The sequence below is a fragment of the Clarias gariepinus genome, chromosome 18 (assembly GCF_024256425.1).
Source record: "Clarias gariepinus isolate MV-2021 ecotype Netherlands chromosome 18, CGAR_prim_01v2, whole genome shotgun sequence".
In the NCBI taxonomy this organism is placed as follows: domain Eukaryota; kingdom Metazoa; phylum Chordata; class Actinopteri; order Siluriformes; family Clariidae; genus Clarias; species Clarias gariepinus.
In genome coordinates this window covers 7573428-7588417 of record NC_071117.1, presented here as the reverse complement: position 1 = coordinate 7588417, position 14990 = coordinate 7573428, and the positions used below count along the sequence as shown (strand labels likewise).

The 14990-nt window shown below is 40.5% G+C and overlaps 1 protein-coding gene across 1 annotated transcript; it reads right to left on the bottom strand.

Annotated features, from left to right (window-relative positions):
• Nucleotides 1-319: 319 nt before the first annotated feature.
• Nucleotides 320-14124, bottom strand: prkacab (protein kinase, cAMP-dependent, catalytic, alpha, genome duplicate b). Its single transcript, XM_053476994.1, has 10 exons — nt 14021-14124; nt 10453-10514; nt 8428-8556; nt 7988-8086; nt 7589-7671; nt 5053-5179; nt 3734-3829; nt 2176-2298; nt 1893-2057; nt 320-1580 (listed from the first exon to the last, which is right to left on the bottom strand). The coding sequence occupies exons 1-10, from the start codon at nt 14064-14066 to the stop codon at nt 1455-1457; spliced, it is 1056 nt and encodes a 351-aa protein (XP_053332969.1). The 5' UTR covers nt 14067-14124; the 3' UTR covers nt 320-1454.
• Between the last annotated feature and the right edge of the window lie 866 nt (nt 14125-14990).

Below are 14990 nucleotides of genomic sequence, written 5' to 3'. Positions count from 1 at the left end.
TCATCAAGAGCACCGCTGAAGATTCTGGGAACCTTGGGAACATAGTGGATCCACAACCTTCTTCTGCTTCTTCTTCATGGTTTGACAGCGGCTGGAATCCAGGCGGTTATATTAGCCGCCAATTGTAGGTCTTATTCTCCTTCATCCTCCTGGCCTCTCAAAACGTCTACTGCTTCTTTCCGGACCACATCCTCGATGAAGCCAACACTTTTTAATTGCTTTGGACCCCCAGGAAACTCAGGGGTCCTTAGAATCATCCTTACTTTTACTTGCATTTATTTGCACCCCTGACCGTTGTAGATTTGGCTGAAGAATACCGTCCCATTAGTCAGTTATTTTTTTTAATTGATTAGATTTTTTGATTAATGTGATTGTTTTGAAATTTATGACCACTGTTAAAAGCATTAAATAAAGAAATTGAACTGAACATTCAATTAAATTAATTGCATCTAAAAAGTGTGAAAGCAGCCTAAAACAGCACAAATCTTTCATTGTCACATGATTATAGCTAAAAAAAAAAAAAAAAAAAAAGACTAAATTGTTGCAATTCTGACATCACAACTCATATCACACACGGATAAATAACTTTTGTCCGTTTTCTAATCAATACGACGTATCTGATTTACACGTGTTTGCGAAGTGTTTGTTGAATCGGCTTGAGCAGCCGAAGAAACGTATTCCTGATAAATATCCAGCAGCATCGAAACAGATGTTCCACAAGCAAAAAAAAAGAAAACATCAATCCCTCCAGGAAAAAGGGTGTAAATGAAAGTGTGATGCCAGGTTCTTTCTTTTTTTCACCACCTCTCCACATGTTAAAGGGCGCGGAGTGCACACGCTCCTGGTCTTCAGCGGACGTGTCATGACCGTTAATCAACGAAACAAGCGCCGAGCTCCGTCACTGGGCTCTAATCTCATGGCACATTTTTCACACGTGACACGTCTGAGACCGATCAATGCAACACGCCGAGACGCAGGCAGCTCCTGGAACAAATAATAATAATAATAATCATAATAATCATAATAATAGTAATCATAATAATAATAAGCTCTATGCTCTATACTATAGACATTATCGAATCATGGCTTTTTCTCACCATCGTCCATTCAATGCATTAAAACTTTACAGCAACACACAGGCCTAAAAGAAACATAAAGCATCAAAACATGTCACTTATTATGCAACAGTCTGTTGCGGAGATGCCGGGCTGAGTCGAGCGCTCCACGAATCGTCGAATCGAACACGTCCCTGTCGCCGTGCCGAACAGCACATGGACAAAAATTAACAATAAACATAATAAAGGTGGAGGAGGAAACGGGATGGCGAAGGCAACGGTGTCTGTCCTGTCTGGCTCGTCGCTGTGCTCCTTTTAGCTTCTCGCACTGATTCTACACACAGAAATGAAAAACATCCATCATGCTGATTCCTCGCTGCGTCCTCTCGCTCTGCCGCGTTAGAAGTCGGCAAACTCTTTAGCGCACTTCTCAGTGAGGGACACGCGGATCTCCTCCTCCTCATAATCGTCGAAGTTGCTGGTGTCCCCCGGACCCCTGCACTTAGGGATAAATGGAGCCTCGACCTAAAACACACACATGCATACACACACACACACACCCAGACACACACACTTTAGCATTGTTCTCAGTTTGAGTGAAGGAGGCATGGCGTCTTTGTCTTAAATTCAGGGAAAAAGGCGTGGACTTTTTGTCCTAGTTTAACAGAGGTGTGGCCTCTGTGTCTCAGTCTCAGTGAAAGAAGAAGTGTATATACTTATTTTCAATCAGAGTTTTAATGATATAGCACAAATAAAGGTTTTGTTTGCACAGATGCCTGTGTGTGTGGGTTAGTAAATGAAGGCAAGTGCGTCTGTGTGTGTGTGTGTGTGTCCTACCCTCCTCTGGTAGATGGCAATCCAGTCTGTGGTGGAGAACCATTTGTGGCCCTTGATGTCGTTGACACCGTTCTTTAGGTTGCCATAGCGCTTGGTGAGGTCAACCTGCAGCAGGTTACGCAGGAGCTCCTTCAAATCTGAGCTGAAGTGTGAGGGAAAACGCACCTGCACACAATTACATACGGCGCTTTTAAAAGTGATTCTGAAGTTGTATGAACACACATAAAGCAACACGGAACAGATTCAATTGTGTGTGTGTGTGTGTGTGTGTGTCAGTCGTCACCTTTCCTGAGACTATCTTCTCGTAGATGTGGATTGGCTGATCTGCGAAAAATGGAGGATACCCGGCTGCCATCTCGTACACCAGCACGCCCAGAGCCCACCAGTCCACTGCTTTATTATAACCCTGAGAGAGAACACGAGGGAGACAGTGTGCGAGAGAAAATGCCTTATGAATCTTGACATCGTCATCCTGGAACATGTCCGTGCCATCAGGGAAGAAAATAAAAATCTATTGATGGAAAAACCTGGTCATACCGTACATTCAAGTTGTCACCTGACCCAATTTTTTGGGCACGTTACATTGCTGAAGCTAGACCTGATCAACAGAAGATCATAACACTGCACCCAAAGCACATTATACGTTAGGCACTAGGCACTGTTTATTTCCAAACCCTAAAGTTCTCTTTGCATTAAGCATGTACAGTAGAAATGCTCTTACTTTTACTATTAAACAAAGCCATAATTGTACTGTTGTTTTTCTCGTTGACAACTAGATTTAACCAAACAAGAAATGATCTCCAATCGGGATCAGTTAAAAAACTAAACAAACAAACAAACAAACAAACAAACAAACAAACAAACAAAAAGTTTAGTTCTTCCTTGAATATGACGGGTCACCCCTATCCTTACAAGTTTTAATAATAGGTTTTACAGTTCTCAACCCAATTTTATGAGATTCAGCAATCTCATTATTTGTTTTCTTTGCTTAATGATGAACATTAATGTATTTATGTACATTTTATGTGACACAGAAGCTCTGAAGCTTGTATTGAGCATGTTGTTGAGGCGTGTCGGTTCGGAGATTTTTATTCTTAAATTCATAAGCCAAGAATTCGAGAAAACATTTGTTTGGGTTTCACATTTGACTTTCCGTTTACTTCTTATATAATATATGAATAAGGAAAAAGCACACAAAATCTTTGGCTTGCGATGTTCAATCTAGTTGCTACACAAAAGTTGTCCACGAGATGGCAGTACAATAACCCATTGAATGAAGCTTCATGAAATCAACCTTTCGGTCAAACTATTGGCTGGGAAGCTTTGACACCACATGAGGCTTCACCTCACCGTTACTACCTTAAGGTGACGCTTCTGAAACAGAGTAACATCTTTGCCATGATCACAGCATATGTCTTCTGACATTTAGTTGTTTAAGAATCATCACATCAGTCAGGGTTACAAAACTTGTTCTAGTTGAACCATATTAATCACTGCAGTAATTATCCAGTCTATACCACTTAATCCTGTATACAGGGTCGCAGGTGGCCTGGAGCCTATTCTAGGAAACTTAGGGCACAAGGCAGGGTACACCATGGCAGGGCACACACACATTACGGGCAATTTGGGAACGCCAATTAACCCAACAAGCACGAGGAGAACATGCAACCTCCATACACACAGAGGGCCGGGAATCAAACCTGGCCAGGAATCGAACCCGGGCCCTCGAGGTACAAGACAACAGTGTTAACCTCTAAGCCACTGGGCCACCCCACTTTAACACATCACACCGGATTTGCAAATAAGTGATAGAAAGAAACAGAAACAGCTCTGAGACTTACTTTACTCAGGATGATCTCTGGAGCCAGATACTCGGGTGTGCCACACAGCGTCCATGTGCGACCTTTAACACGCTTTGCAAAGCCAAAGTCTGTCACCTGCATGAATACACACATGTTAAACACTACATCGAGTACCAAGCTCCACCATAAACCTTTAATCTATGCTAACTCACCACTCCTACTCATCTATTAAACACTCATCACGAGCTAACAAAAAAAAAAGAACATTGAGACATCCATATAGGCGTTTTTCTGTCTTTTTTTTTTTTAAATAGTTCTTTAATAACGATTAGCTAGCTTGAATCAGTCTTTAGTCTAATATGAGAAGGCTAGATTTATTGAAATTATCTAACATTTGCTAGCTGAAGCTAGTCAATTTGTCCACTGTTAGCTAGCTAACTTTGCTCCTATTTTATAACATTAGCTAGCTAGCCAGCCTTATTTGTACATTTTTTATGTATGTCTTTTTTTTATAAAGAAAATCTTTTAATATTACAACTCTGAATATTTTTTGTAAGTTTACCCTGATTTATAAAGCTACATTGTATCAATCAGGATGCATATGTGACATGCACATGTATGCTAACTGTTGCTGAGTCACTCAGACACAAGATGGGTTTCGATATAAATGATTACAGATTAGTGTCAAATACCACACGGACTGTTGCTACAGTATATTGTGCTACATTAAGCTTTTACATTGGGCCTTTCTCCTAAATAAACCTTTTAAATTACACTAACTGTAAATAACCAGTTTAGCAAAACTCACAGATATGTACTGTATACTTCAATTAAACAAAAACAACAAAAAAAAAAATTTATATAGAGAGAGAGGGCACTGGTGGCTCAGTGGTAGGGGTGTTTTGCCTGCCATGTGGAAGGCCCGAGTTCGACTGCCAGCCAGTGCCCAATTTCCCACCAAAGCGGTGCCAGTCCCAAGCCCAGATAAAATGGAAGGGTTGCGTCAGGAAGGGCATCTGGCGTAAAAAAAAAAATAAAAATCACTTTCTAAAATCATACACTATGAGCAATTTAGGAATGCCAATTAGCCTGATCTGCATGTCCTTGGACTGTGGGAGGAAAACAAAATGGCTGGGAATCACACTCAGACCCTGGAGGTGCAAGGTGACAGTAAATAACTACTACTGTAAATAAATATCACTTTGCACCGAAGTGCTATTGCGGGTGGAGCCATCATTTTTTTACCACCTTATACGAACATTACCACGTCCATAAGCGAGCGGTGGTTCTCGCTTTACCACAGGGGTGTAGGATAAACTCTGAAAGTGTGTGTGTGTAGTAGAGAGAGATAGAGAGACCTGTATGTATCCCTGTTGGTCGATGAGGAGGTTTTCTGGTTTCAGATCTCTGTAGATGAGATCCAGGGCGTGAAGATACTCGAACGTCAGAACTATCTGAGATGCATAAAACCGAGCATGAGGTTCACTGTATGAACAGAGGGAAAATAGAGGAGAAAAAGAAAAAGAAAGAGATGAGAGAGAGAGAGAAAATAATTGGTGAACTGTCTATTTGTCTTTTCTCTCTGTAGATGAAATGATGAACTGGGGTAACACAAGATCAAAGGAAAGCCATGAGCCTGACCACTCACTCACACAGGGAACCAAACACACACAAACACACACACATATACATATAGAGAGTTATTTGTTTCATTTATCGTGGGGCGATACAAACCTTTGCACGTTGAAATGGTTATTTATTTATTAATAACTACCTGGATTCCATATTAACATCAATTAACATCAACTGTTATACCTGAACTGGCTGCCACCTAACACACAGTATGAATGCAGATCAATCCCTGCTGTCTGTTATCACCCAGATGAGGATGGGTTCCCTGTTGAGTCTGGTTCCTCTCAAGGTTTCTTTCTATTACCATCTCAGGGAGTTTTTCCTTGCCACTGTCGCCCTCGGCTTGTTCACCAGGGACAAACTGACCATTTTGATTCATACACATTCACATTCCATACAAACTTAAATAATTCTTTTGATTATGTAAAGCTGCTTTGCGACAACGACGATTGTTAAAAGCGCTATACAAATAAAATTAAATTGAATCATTTTACAATAAATTTTCCAAAAAATAAACATAAAATAAAAAGTGTTTGCTGTCAAACTGCTTGTTTATTAAAATGAGATTTAACTTAAATGACATCACAATGACATTACAAAAAACCTATTAAAAGTTTTCCCTTTTCTTTACAGAAAACTGTATGTATATTTCACATTTCGTTGTAGAAATCCCTCACACAACAGCTAATGGGGTTCTAAATTCAGCAATCAGTTATATTACCACTAGGGGGAGACACAACATCCTCATCCTCTTCTTTACCACTTCATCCTGTGTACAGGGTAGCAGGGGGACTTGAGCCTATTTCAGGAGACTTAGGGCAAGAGGCGGGGTACACCCTGAATGCGGTGCCAATCCATGGTCATTCACACACTACGGGCAATTTGAAAACGCCAGTTAGGCTAATCTGCATATCGTTGGACTGTGGGAGGAGTACCCAGAGAAAACCCACCAAACCTGAAGACAACATGCAAACTCCATGCACACAGACCCTGCAGGGGGAATTGAACCTGGACCCTGGAGGTGCAGTGCGATAGTGCTAACCACTAAGCCACCTAGCCGCCTTCAGGTGCATCTTTAATTAATTTAAATATCATTAAAGTGTTTATTTATTTCAGTAATTTAATAAAAATATATATATTTTAAATGTTTTTTTTTCTTTTAATTTTGATGATTATGGCTTACTGCCAATGAAAACTCCAAATTCTCAAAAGTCTCTCAAAAAATTTGAATATTGTGAAACAGTTACACTCTAATCAACTCAAAACACCTGCAACGTTTTCCTTAAAATGGTCTCTCTGTCTGGTTCAGTAAGCTTCACAATCATGGTAAAGATCATTGCTAAAAAAGTTGGCTGACAAAGTTCTGTATCCGAGCACATGGAATGGAAGGACAAAATGTGGTAGAAAAAGGAGCAAAAGCAACAGGGAATACCGCAGCCTTAAACGGATTGTGAAACGAAGACTATTCAAGAATTTTGGGGAGATTCAACAGGGGTGGACAGCAGTCGGTGCTTCAAGAGCCACCACACACAGATGTATCCAGGACATGGGAGCCACTTTTGAGCCAGAGACAGCGCAGGGGTGTCTCATCTGGGCATATGTCAAAAAGGACTGGGCTGTTGCTTAGTGGTCCAAAATCCTCCTTTCACATGAAATTAAATGTTGCATTTCATTGGAAATCAAGAAAGACCTCCAGAGTCTGGAGAAAGAGAGGAGAGGCTCAGAATCCAAGTTGTTTGAGGTCCAGTGAGGTCCAGTTTGCACAGTCAGTGGTGGTTTGGGAAGCCATGTCCTCTGCTGGTGTTGGTCCCCTGTGTTTTATCAGGTCCAAGCTCAGCACAGTCGTCTACCAGGAACTTTAATAGCACTTTCACTTTCTTTTTTTTGTAATAATATTCTAATTTTGTGAGATGGTGAATTTGGGTTTTTCATTAGCTGTAAGTCATAATCATCAAAATTTAAAGAAATAAACACTTGAAATATATCAGACTGTGTTTAATGAATCTATATGATACGAGTTTCACTATTGTACTGATTGTTTAAATCAACTTTTCGATTATATTCTAATTTATTAAGATGCACCTGTATACAGTATAATGCCCCAATATGTTGTTTACTGAAGTTTGTTTTAGTGTTCATGGTGGAACCATGGGTAAAAAAAATGTTCTTAAAAAACTTTGGAAAACTTTATCATCACTAAACATGTTTAACTTTATTAATGTCTGAAAAAGTCAAATGTACAGAAAGGGTGTAAAGGCTCACCTGAACCTGCCGATCCTGCGTAGGTGTGAAAACATCTCTCCTCCCTGAACATACTCCATCACCATGTACAGGTTAGTGTTATCCTACACACACACACACACACACACACACACACACAGTATTTATAACACCATATTCCATAAACACACCCTTAATATTACACTGAATTAAAAAATGTGCACGTAAACCAGCATACACACACACACACACACACTCACACACACACACACACACACACACACACACACACAGTATTTATAACACCATATCCCATAAACATCCCCTTAATATTACAGTGAATTAAAAAATGTGCACGTAAACCTGCATACATGTGCATACACACACACACACACACACACACACACACACACACACACACACACACACACACACACACACCTTGAAGGAGTACTCAAGCTGTACTAGGAAAGGAAAGCTGACCGCCTGCAGGATGCGTTTCTCATTCAAAGTGTGTTCAATCTGCTTCAACTTCACCACCTGAGAGAGAGAGAGATAGAGAGAGAGAGAGAGAGAGAGAGGGATGGACATGTGACTGGTGAGTGTTACTACATCATAAAATAGGAGATCCAATCAGATTCTAATATGCAAATGCAGGCCATGGAACATATATTTTTTTAGCAACTATAGTGGGGGAAGGAGTGTGTTCCTAATTTGCAAATTCATGAAATCTAGATTCCCTGAGGAGCTTCAACAAGCACAGCCTTCAACCATTATAACTATTTTCATTGTCTCTTTTAGAATAGCTGAAATAAAAATAACGTTTAAATTAGGTGACGTCCTGATTGGCTGGACGATGTATAAATTTCAAGCTTTTTCACCTTCTGCTTGTTGAGGATCTTCATGGCATAGTGCTGGCCGTTCTCGCGGTGTCTGACTAGCATTACACGCCCAAACGAGCCTGTTCCCAGAGTCTTCAGCAAATCAAACTGATCCAGAGACGCCGTATTCTAAGTCAACACAGACACACACAACAAAAAATATATAATGCCAACTTATTTATGCTATACTGTAAGAGATTGTGAAAAAATCTCATTGTGATTCTTATGTGTAGAAATTCATGTATTGTCACACAGATTCCAAAATAAAATTTTTGTTTAATAATTTAAAAGATTATTACTTTTAATTATATGTGTTTTGTGTAAAAATATAATAAAATTCATCTGATTGTAGTAGGTCTTAGAATTATGCAAATACAACCTCAGAAGAACAAAAATGTATAACCCTTTTTTAAAATCATTATTTATTTCTCAAAAATGAAAACTCCCCCCAAAAAACTAATACTAAATACCCCCATGATTCAGTAGCTTGGTTTCCTGTATGACTTTATTGGGCATTCACTTTTGCACAGCTTTCTTAAGGTTCTGCACTTTCAGTTGGGTTGAGGTCTGAACCATTCCAAAACACTGATTCTTTTTTTCACCATTTTGATGAAGATATACTGGTATGCTTCGGATCATTGTCCTGTTGCATGGCACAATTTCAGTCCAGCTTTAGCTTTTAGTCAGGTGGCCTCACATTTGTCGTATGAATCGATGAACATGAACTCTGTATATCAAGGACTGCAATGGACCCAGGTCCTGTGGCTGCAAAACAGACCCAAATCATGACCCTTCCACTGCCAAGCCTGACAGTGGGTATGAGGTTTATCTGCCAAAATGCTGTGTAAATGTACATGCAGTTTTGTGAACCTCAGTGGTGCTTCCATGTACGTTTTTGACAGAAGAGGTTTCTTCTGGTAACCCTTGCAAAAAAAAAAACATACTTGTTCAGTCATCCTCTAATTGTTGTGTCATGGACTTGCTCATTTTACATGCTTTGTGAGGCCTGTAGAATCTGAGATGGAGCTCTTGGTTATTGCACAGTCTGACCTTGTGGTGAATGTGCTGGGACGTCCACTCCTAGGAAGATTGTCAACTGTTTTAAATGCTTTCCACTTGTGAATAATCTTTCTCACTGTAAAATGTTGAACTCCAAATTGTTTGGTAATGGTTTAATAACCCTTTCCAGATTGATGTTCAGCAACAATAGCAACTCTAAGGTCTGCAAACCTGCTGATGGTCAGTTCATCAAGAGCTGCTGATTAGCAACACCTGCAACTTACACCCTTAAACCCTGTAGGAGTAGTAAGGGGTACTTAATATTGGCACATTTTTTATTTTTTTCCATTTTTGTTACATAATTAATGGCACAGTGAAAAAAAAAGTTATATGCTGTTGGCCATTGGAGGTTGTAATTGCCAAATGCTACGATCCTTGGTGATTTCCATCACTAATACTTTTTACTAATATTTTTACATAGAGATTAGTTGCATTGTAACATGCCAGCTTATTGTACTTGTAACTTTTGCTACTGTAACTCATTCTCCTTCTTTCCTTTCTTCCTTTCCTTTTCATGTAGCCGTGATGTCAGGAATAAAATCTCAGCCATGGTTTGTTAACCTCCACTATGAGTCCCCAGCACCAGCAACAGGACCGTCATGGGAAATATAAACGCCTTGAAACAGTACCATTCTGGGGACCAAAATGTCCACTCTTTTAAATTCTATATTTTAAACATAAAGAAGCAGAGGCAGTGCAAACAAAGCCTGTTAAAGCTAGCGATCTGAAGGATGCACATTGCAGACAGATGATAAGTAGGAGTGTGTTTGTGTTTGACAGTGTGTGTTGAGAAAAAAAAGAAAAAAAGGAAAGATGTGCCCTGATGGATGCTCTGCTGAAATATACAGTGAATTTCTTTAAATTTAGAATTCCTGAAACCAAAGTAAAGCACAATGTCACATGTTGCAAGTTGTCATTAATAGCATAGAGGCTATGACCCCAACACTGTCTCAAAGTCATTCTTACCTGAGCTGGATTCTCCCATTTCCTGAGGAAGTCTTCCCTGGCAAGGGCCAAGAACTCTTTAACTATGGAGGAATCACATAGAACATCATCACAAACCTATACTGCTATATATGTCCAAAAGTATGTAGACACCTGTCCATTACAGCCATATGGATTCTTTCCCACTAACCACTTTGTCAAAGCCTTCCCAGAAGAATGGAGCACGTGAAGAAGGGGACAAATCTGGAGTAGGTTTTTCAACACATGGTCAGGGATGCAAAAAACGTTCAGCCTTATAGAGTACAAGGTAAGCACTGCTGTTTCTTTTGCTCACTGAGACATTTCGCTTGGAACGGGAAAAGACAATGTTTACCTGCAGGAAATTAGTTTGATTATGCTAACAAATCAGATTTTGGCAAAAGAAATTCTGCAACACACTGACGTAATTAAAATATCTAATTTCAGGAAACATATATATCTACATGTAGTGACTTATGTAGTGACTTTCCAGTATTGAGTACCCATTATCAGCAGATTAGTAAATGCCACATTGTTCCTTCTCAATAGAAACGAACATGCTAAAAATACACACACCCCCATAGGTTTATAACAAAACGAATGCGCCAAAATGTGTTGCTGTTATTATGTCTGCTACTTTTTCCCTTTATTAAAGACTGGAACAGATATATTTGTAAGCATTTGTAGCATGATTTCATTAAATTGTCAATTTGTAGAAATGATACTTTAAATGAAATTTCTGATTTTCATTGTTGGTCAGTCTAAGGGTGAATGTTCTTAGAGACAATTAGCTAGGAATCTTGGAACCTACCTTTCTACCTTCAACAGAATTTTGAAGAATAGAGTAAAATGTCAACAGAGTCAAGACTTGAAAGACTTTGTCTTTGTCCTGCTCACATGATGTTGAGACCAACCAGTGTTGAAAAGCTTCAGAGTTGGTAGAAAAATCCAAATTAACCCATAAGAGCCCAGACCCATTTCTCCTTTAAAGAACATTATGGGAGATATAACATAGACAAAATGGGTCATATGGAACACATTTTGAAATATGTTATATGGTGTTTTTTTTTCCTGACAATTTTATGGAAGATATTACAGCAATATTTTCTTAATTTGTTTTATATCAATTTGTTCAAAAAATCGTTAGAATTGTTAAAGTGAATAAAAGCATTAGAATTGTTAAATGACAATAATTTTGTATTATTTATTTCTGTCACTTCTGCAACCCACACAATTTGGAAATTACGTCATAGGCAGTCACAGGATGTTCATTAGATGTCACTTAGGGACTGTTAAAAGGTTTGTGACACCTGTATCACTATTGATTCTTATGGGACACCATCAACCACACTAAGGTATCTTCATCTGCTTGGATATTATAAACGTGCATCCAGGAAGAAGCCCAGAAGGAAGTCAAATGAATTAGGTGTCTTTTTACTTATTGCATTATGCAGTTTCCATTTTACATAGTTGGTTGAATGCAGAATTCACTGAAGTTTACTCGGTAGGGTTTAACATTACAGATTCCTTCTTGGACAAGGCTCTAGCACATGGCACTGTCATAGCCATTGAGTTGCTGCACAAGTCGTTGCACTCTTGATGTGCACAGTCTAGCAGTCTATCGGCTACTTCCAACATATTAGACATTTCTAGCTGGGAAATTTTGCATTATATATCCAAAAGTATATGCACCCTGACCAGCACACCCATATGTAGGGCCTGTCAAACTGTTGGCTCATAACTGTATGCAATGTCTCTGTATGCTATAGCTTCACTATATCTCTTCACTGAAACTAAGAGACCCAAACCCTTATCCAGCATGACAATGCTCCTAATCCACTGCCGTCCACATACACAGCTCCATAAAGACGTGGTGTGTTAAGTGTTAAGTTTGAAGTGGAAAAACTCAAGCATCCTGCACAAAACTGTGACCACAACCCCACTGAACACCTTTGGGATAAACTGGAAGTAGAGCCTCCTCAACATCAGTGTCTGACCGCATTAATGCTCTTGTACCTGAATAATCACAAATCTTCAGTCATTCTAGTGGAAAGCCTTCCCAGAAGAGTGGAATCTGGTTGGCGATGTTAAATGAGGACATGTTGGTGTGATGGTCAAGAGTACAAATACTTTCGGCTGCACAAGTCAACATGCTTCTGAGGAACGGAGAAGGGTTGCATCAGGAAGGATATCTGTAAGGCTATGTGGCACCTGTTCCACATCAGATATATTTGGATCTAGATAGTGATCAGGCTGACCTTAAAAACTCTATATTTTTTTTTATTTTACAGCTCTCTTTTGCCATTCAGGAAAAAAAAATATATATATAATTAAGCACACTTAATATCCTGAGAGTTGGGTTGAATTCATTTTAGTATGCTGCAATAGCCTGATAATTGCATGCCTCCATTTTAATTTGTTTTATTTTGTTTACAGATCTCCATTTTGTTTGTCCGTAATCCGTAGTCTATTATATCGTGTTGTATTGTATCGAATTCATCGAAATAAAAAGAAGTGCTGCACTCTAGCATCTGGTATTGGTCAAGAGGACCGGATAATTTCCGTATTGCTGTTTGTTTTTAAGCTGAAGGTCGACTACCTTCATTTTCATGGGCACAGAGAAAGGTGAATTTTCTCCTGCTGTAAATGTTCATATGCAAATGAGCATGAGGTGCGAAACTTTCAGCTGTCCTGGATTTCCAAGATGCAAATAGATTTTCTTGACCTGAAAATCCATCCTACCTGGTTTGCTTTTTTTTTTAAACACAATTTTCCTCTTTACCTCGAGTTATCAGATTTTTTTTTTAGAAACTACAGTACAATTTCCTTTTCATTTATTGTTTTATACTCGAATGAGCTCTTTTCGTTACATGTTGTTTCGTTAGTGCACTTACTGTTACCAAACCGTTATACTATGAAAACCTAAAGCTGTTCGAGGCAATAAAACGGATTTCACAGTTGAAGATGTGAAGGGATGCAGAGGGATGAAAATATAGAGATAAAAGAGATGAAGGGAGAGATTTAAAGCGATTGAAAGAGAGATACAGAGTGATGAAGAGAGGGATACAAAGAGATGGTGAGAAATATACAGATATATAATGAGAGAACGATACAGCGATATATATATATGTGTGTGTGTATATATATCATGGGCTGGTGAGAGATACAGAAGAGATAAGGGTGGGAGAGGGATGAACAGAGAGGATACAGAGAGGTGAAGGAAGGGAGTGTTATAGAGGGATGATGAAAGAGAGAGACAGATGAAGAAAAAAGGGAAACATTTGGATGAGAAAGGGGAGAGATACAGACAAATGACGAGAAGGTGGTAGATGCATAAGAGAGAGAGAGAGAGAGAGAGAGAGAGGATAGAGGGAGAGATGGAAGAAGAGACAGAGAAACAGTAGGAAAGAGAGACAGATAGAAAGATAGGGAGATGTAGAGAGAGAGAGAGAGGGAAGCATAGAGAGAGAAACAGAGAGGGAGATATAGAAGGAAGGAGAGAAAGCAAGAGAGAGAGAGAGAGAGAGAGAGAGAGAGAGATGATCGGACGGACGGACGGATGTGGACGCACCGCTCTCCATCTCGTTGCCCCTTCTTGCGGCCGGTGTGTTGCCCATGACTGGCGGTCCGAGCGCTGGACACCGGCCCGGTTGTGAGTCCCGGAGCGCGCGGACCTGCAGTTAGACACAAAGACACACTGATGACTCAGATCGGTTTTAAAGGCGCGCGATGGCGTTAACTCGGGTTAGAGGGCCGCGCGCAGCATCCATCCATCCACCCGCATCATCATCATCATCATCATCAGGCCGGAGCGCGAGCCCGGACCACGCCGGCGCCCCAGCGCCCTCCTGCCCGCTCTTATAGCCCCTCTCCCCCGGAGATCACACCGGGCCCGTCTCTGTCGCGACTCTCCGAAAACTCTGGAATAAAGAAATCGGTCATGGGAAGAAAAAAAAAAAAAAAAAAAAAACCCAACCCGCTAGAGCAGAAACAGCAGCATCACGGAAGGATGCAACCAGGCGACCGACTCGCCTCCATGTCCCGCCTCCCCGCGCAGCCCATTGGTCCGCTCAGCCCCGACAGGCAGGTGCGCAGAGCGCTGTGACTGCGCGCGGACGTGGGCGCAGCGGCGGCTGGAGACGTGCTATTGATCAGCTGTCTGAGTGACACATCCCGCCTCCGCTGGGAGGGACAGCCCACCGCGTCCAGCCTGTCAATTATCAGACAGTTCCAGGCGCAAAAGTATGTGCACCCCCTCATTCAGACGTGATGGTGTGCCAGTCCATTGCTGGATACACACACACACACACACACACACACACTCATTCACACAATACAGGCAATTTGGGAAGGACAGTTAGCCTAATCTGCATGTTTTTGGATTGGGGGAGGAAACTGGAGAAACAGGAGGAAACCCATTACGCATGGGGTGAACATGCAAACTCCATGCACATAGAGACAGGAATCAAACCTGGACCCTGAAGGTGCAAGGACATAGTGCTAAGCCACCATGCTGCCCCGATACGATGTAAGATATTTAA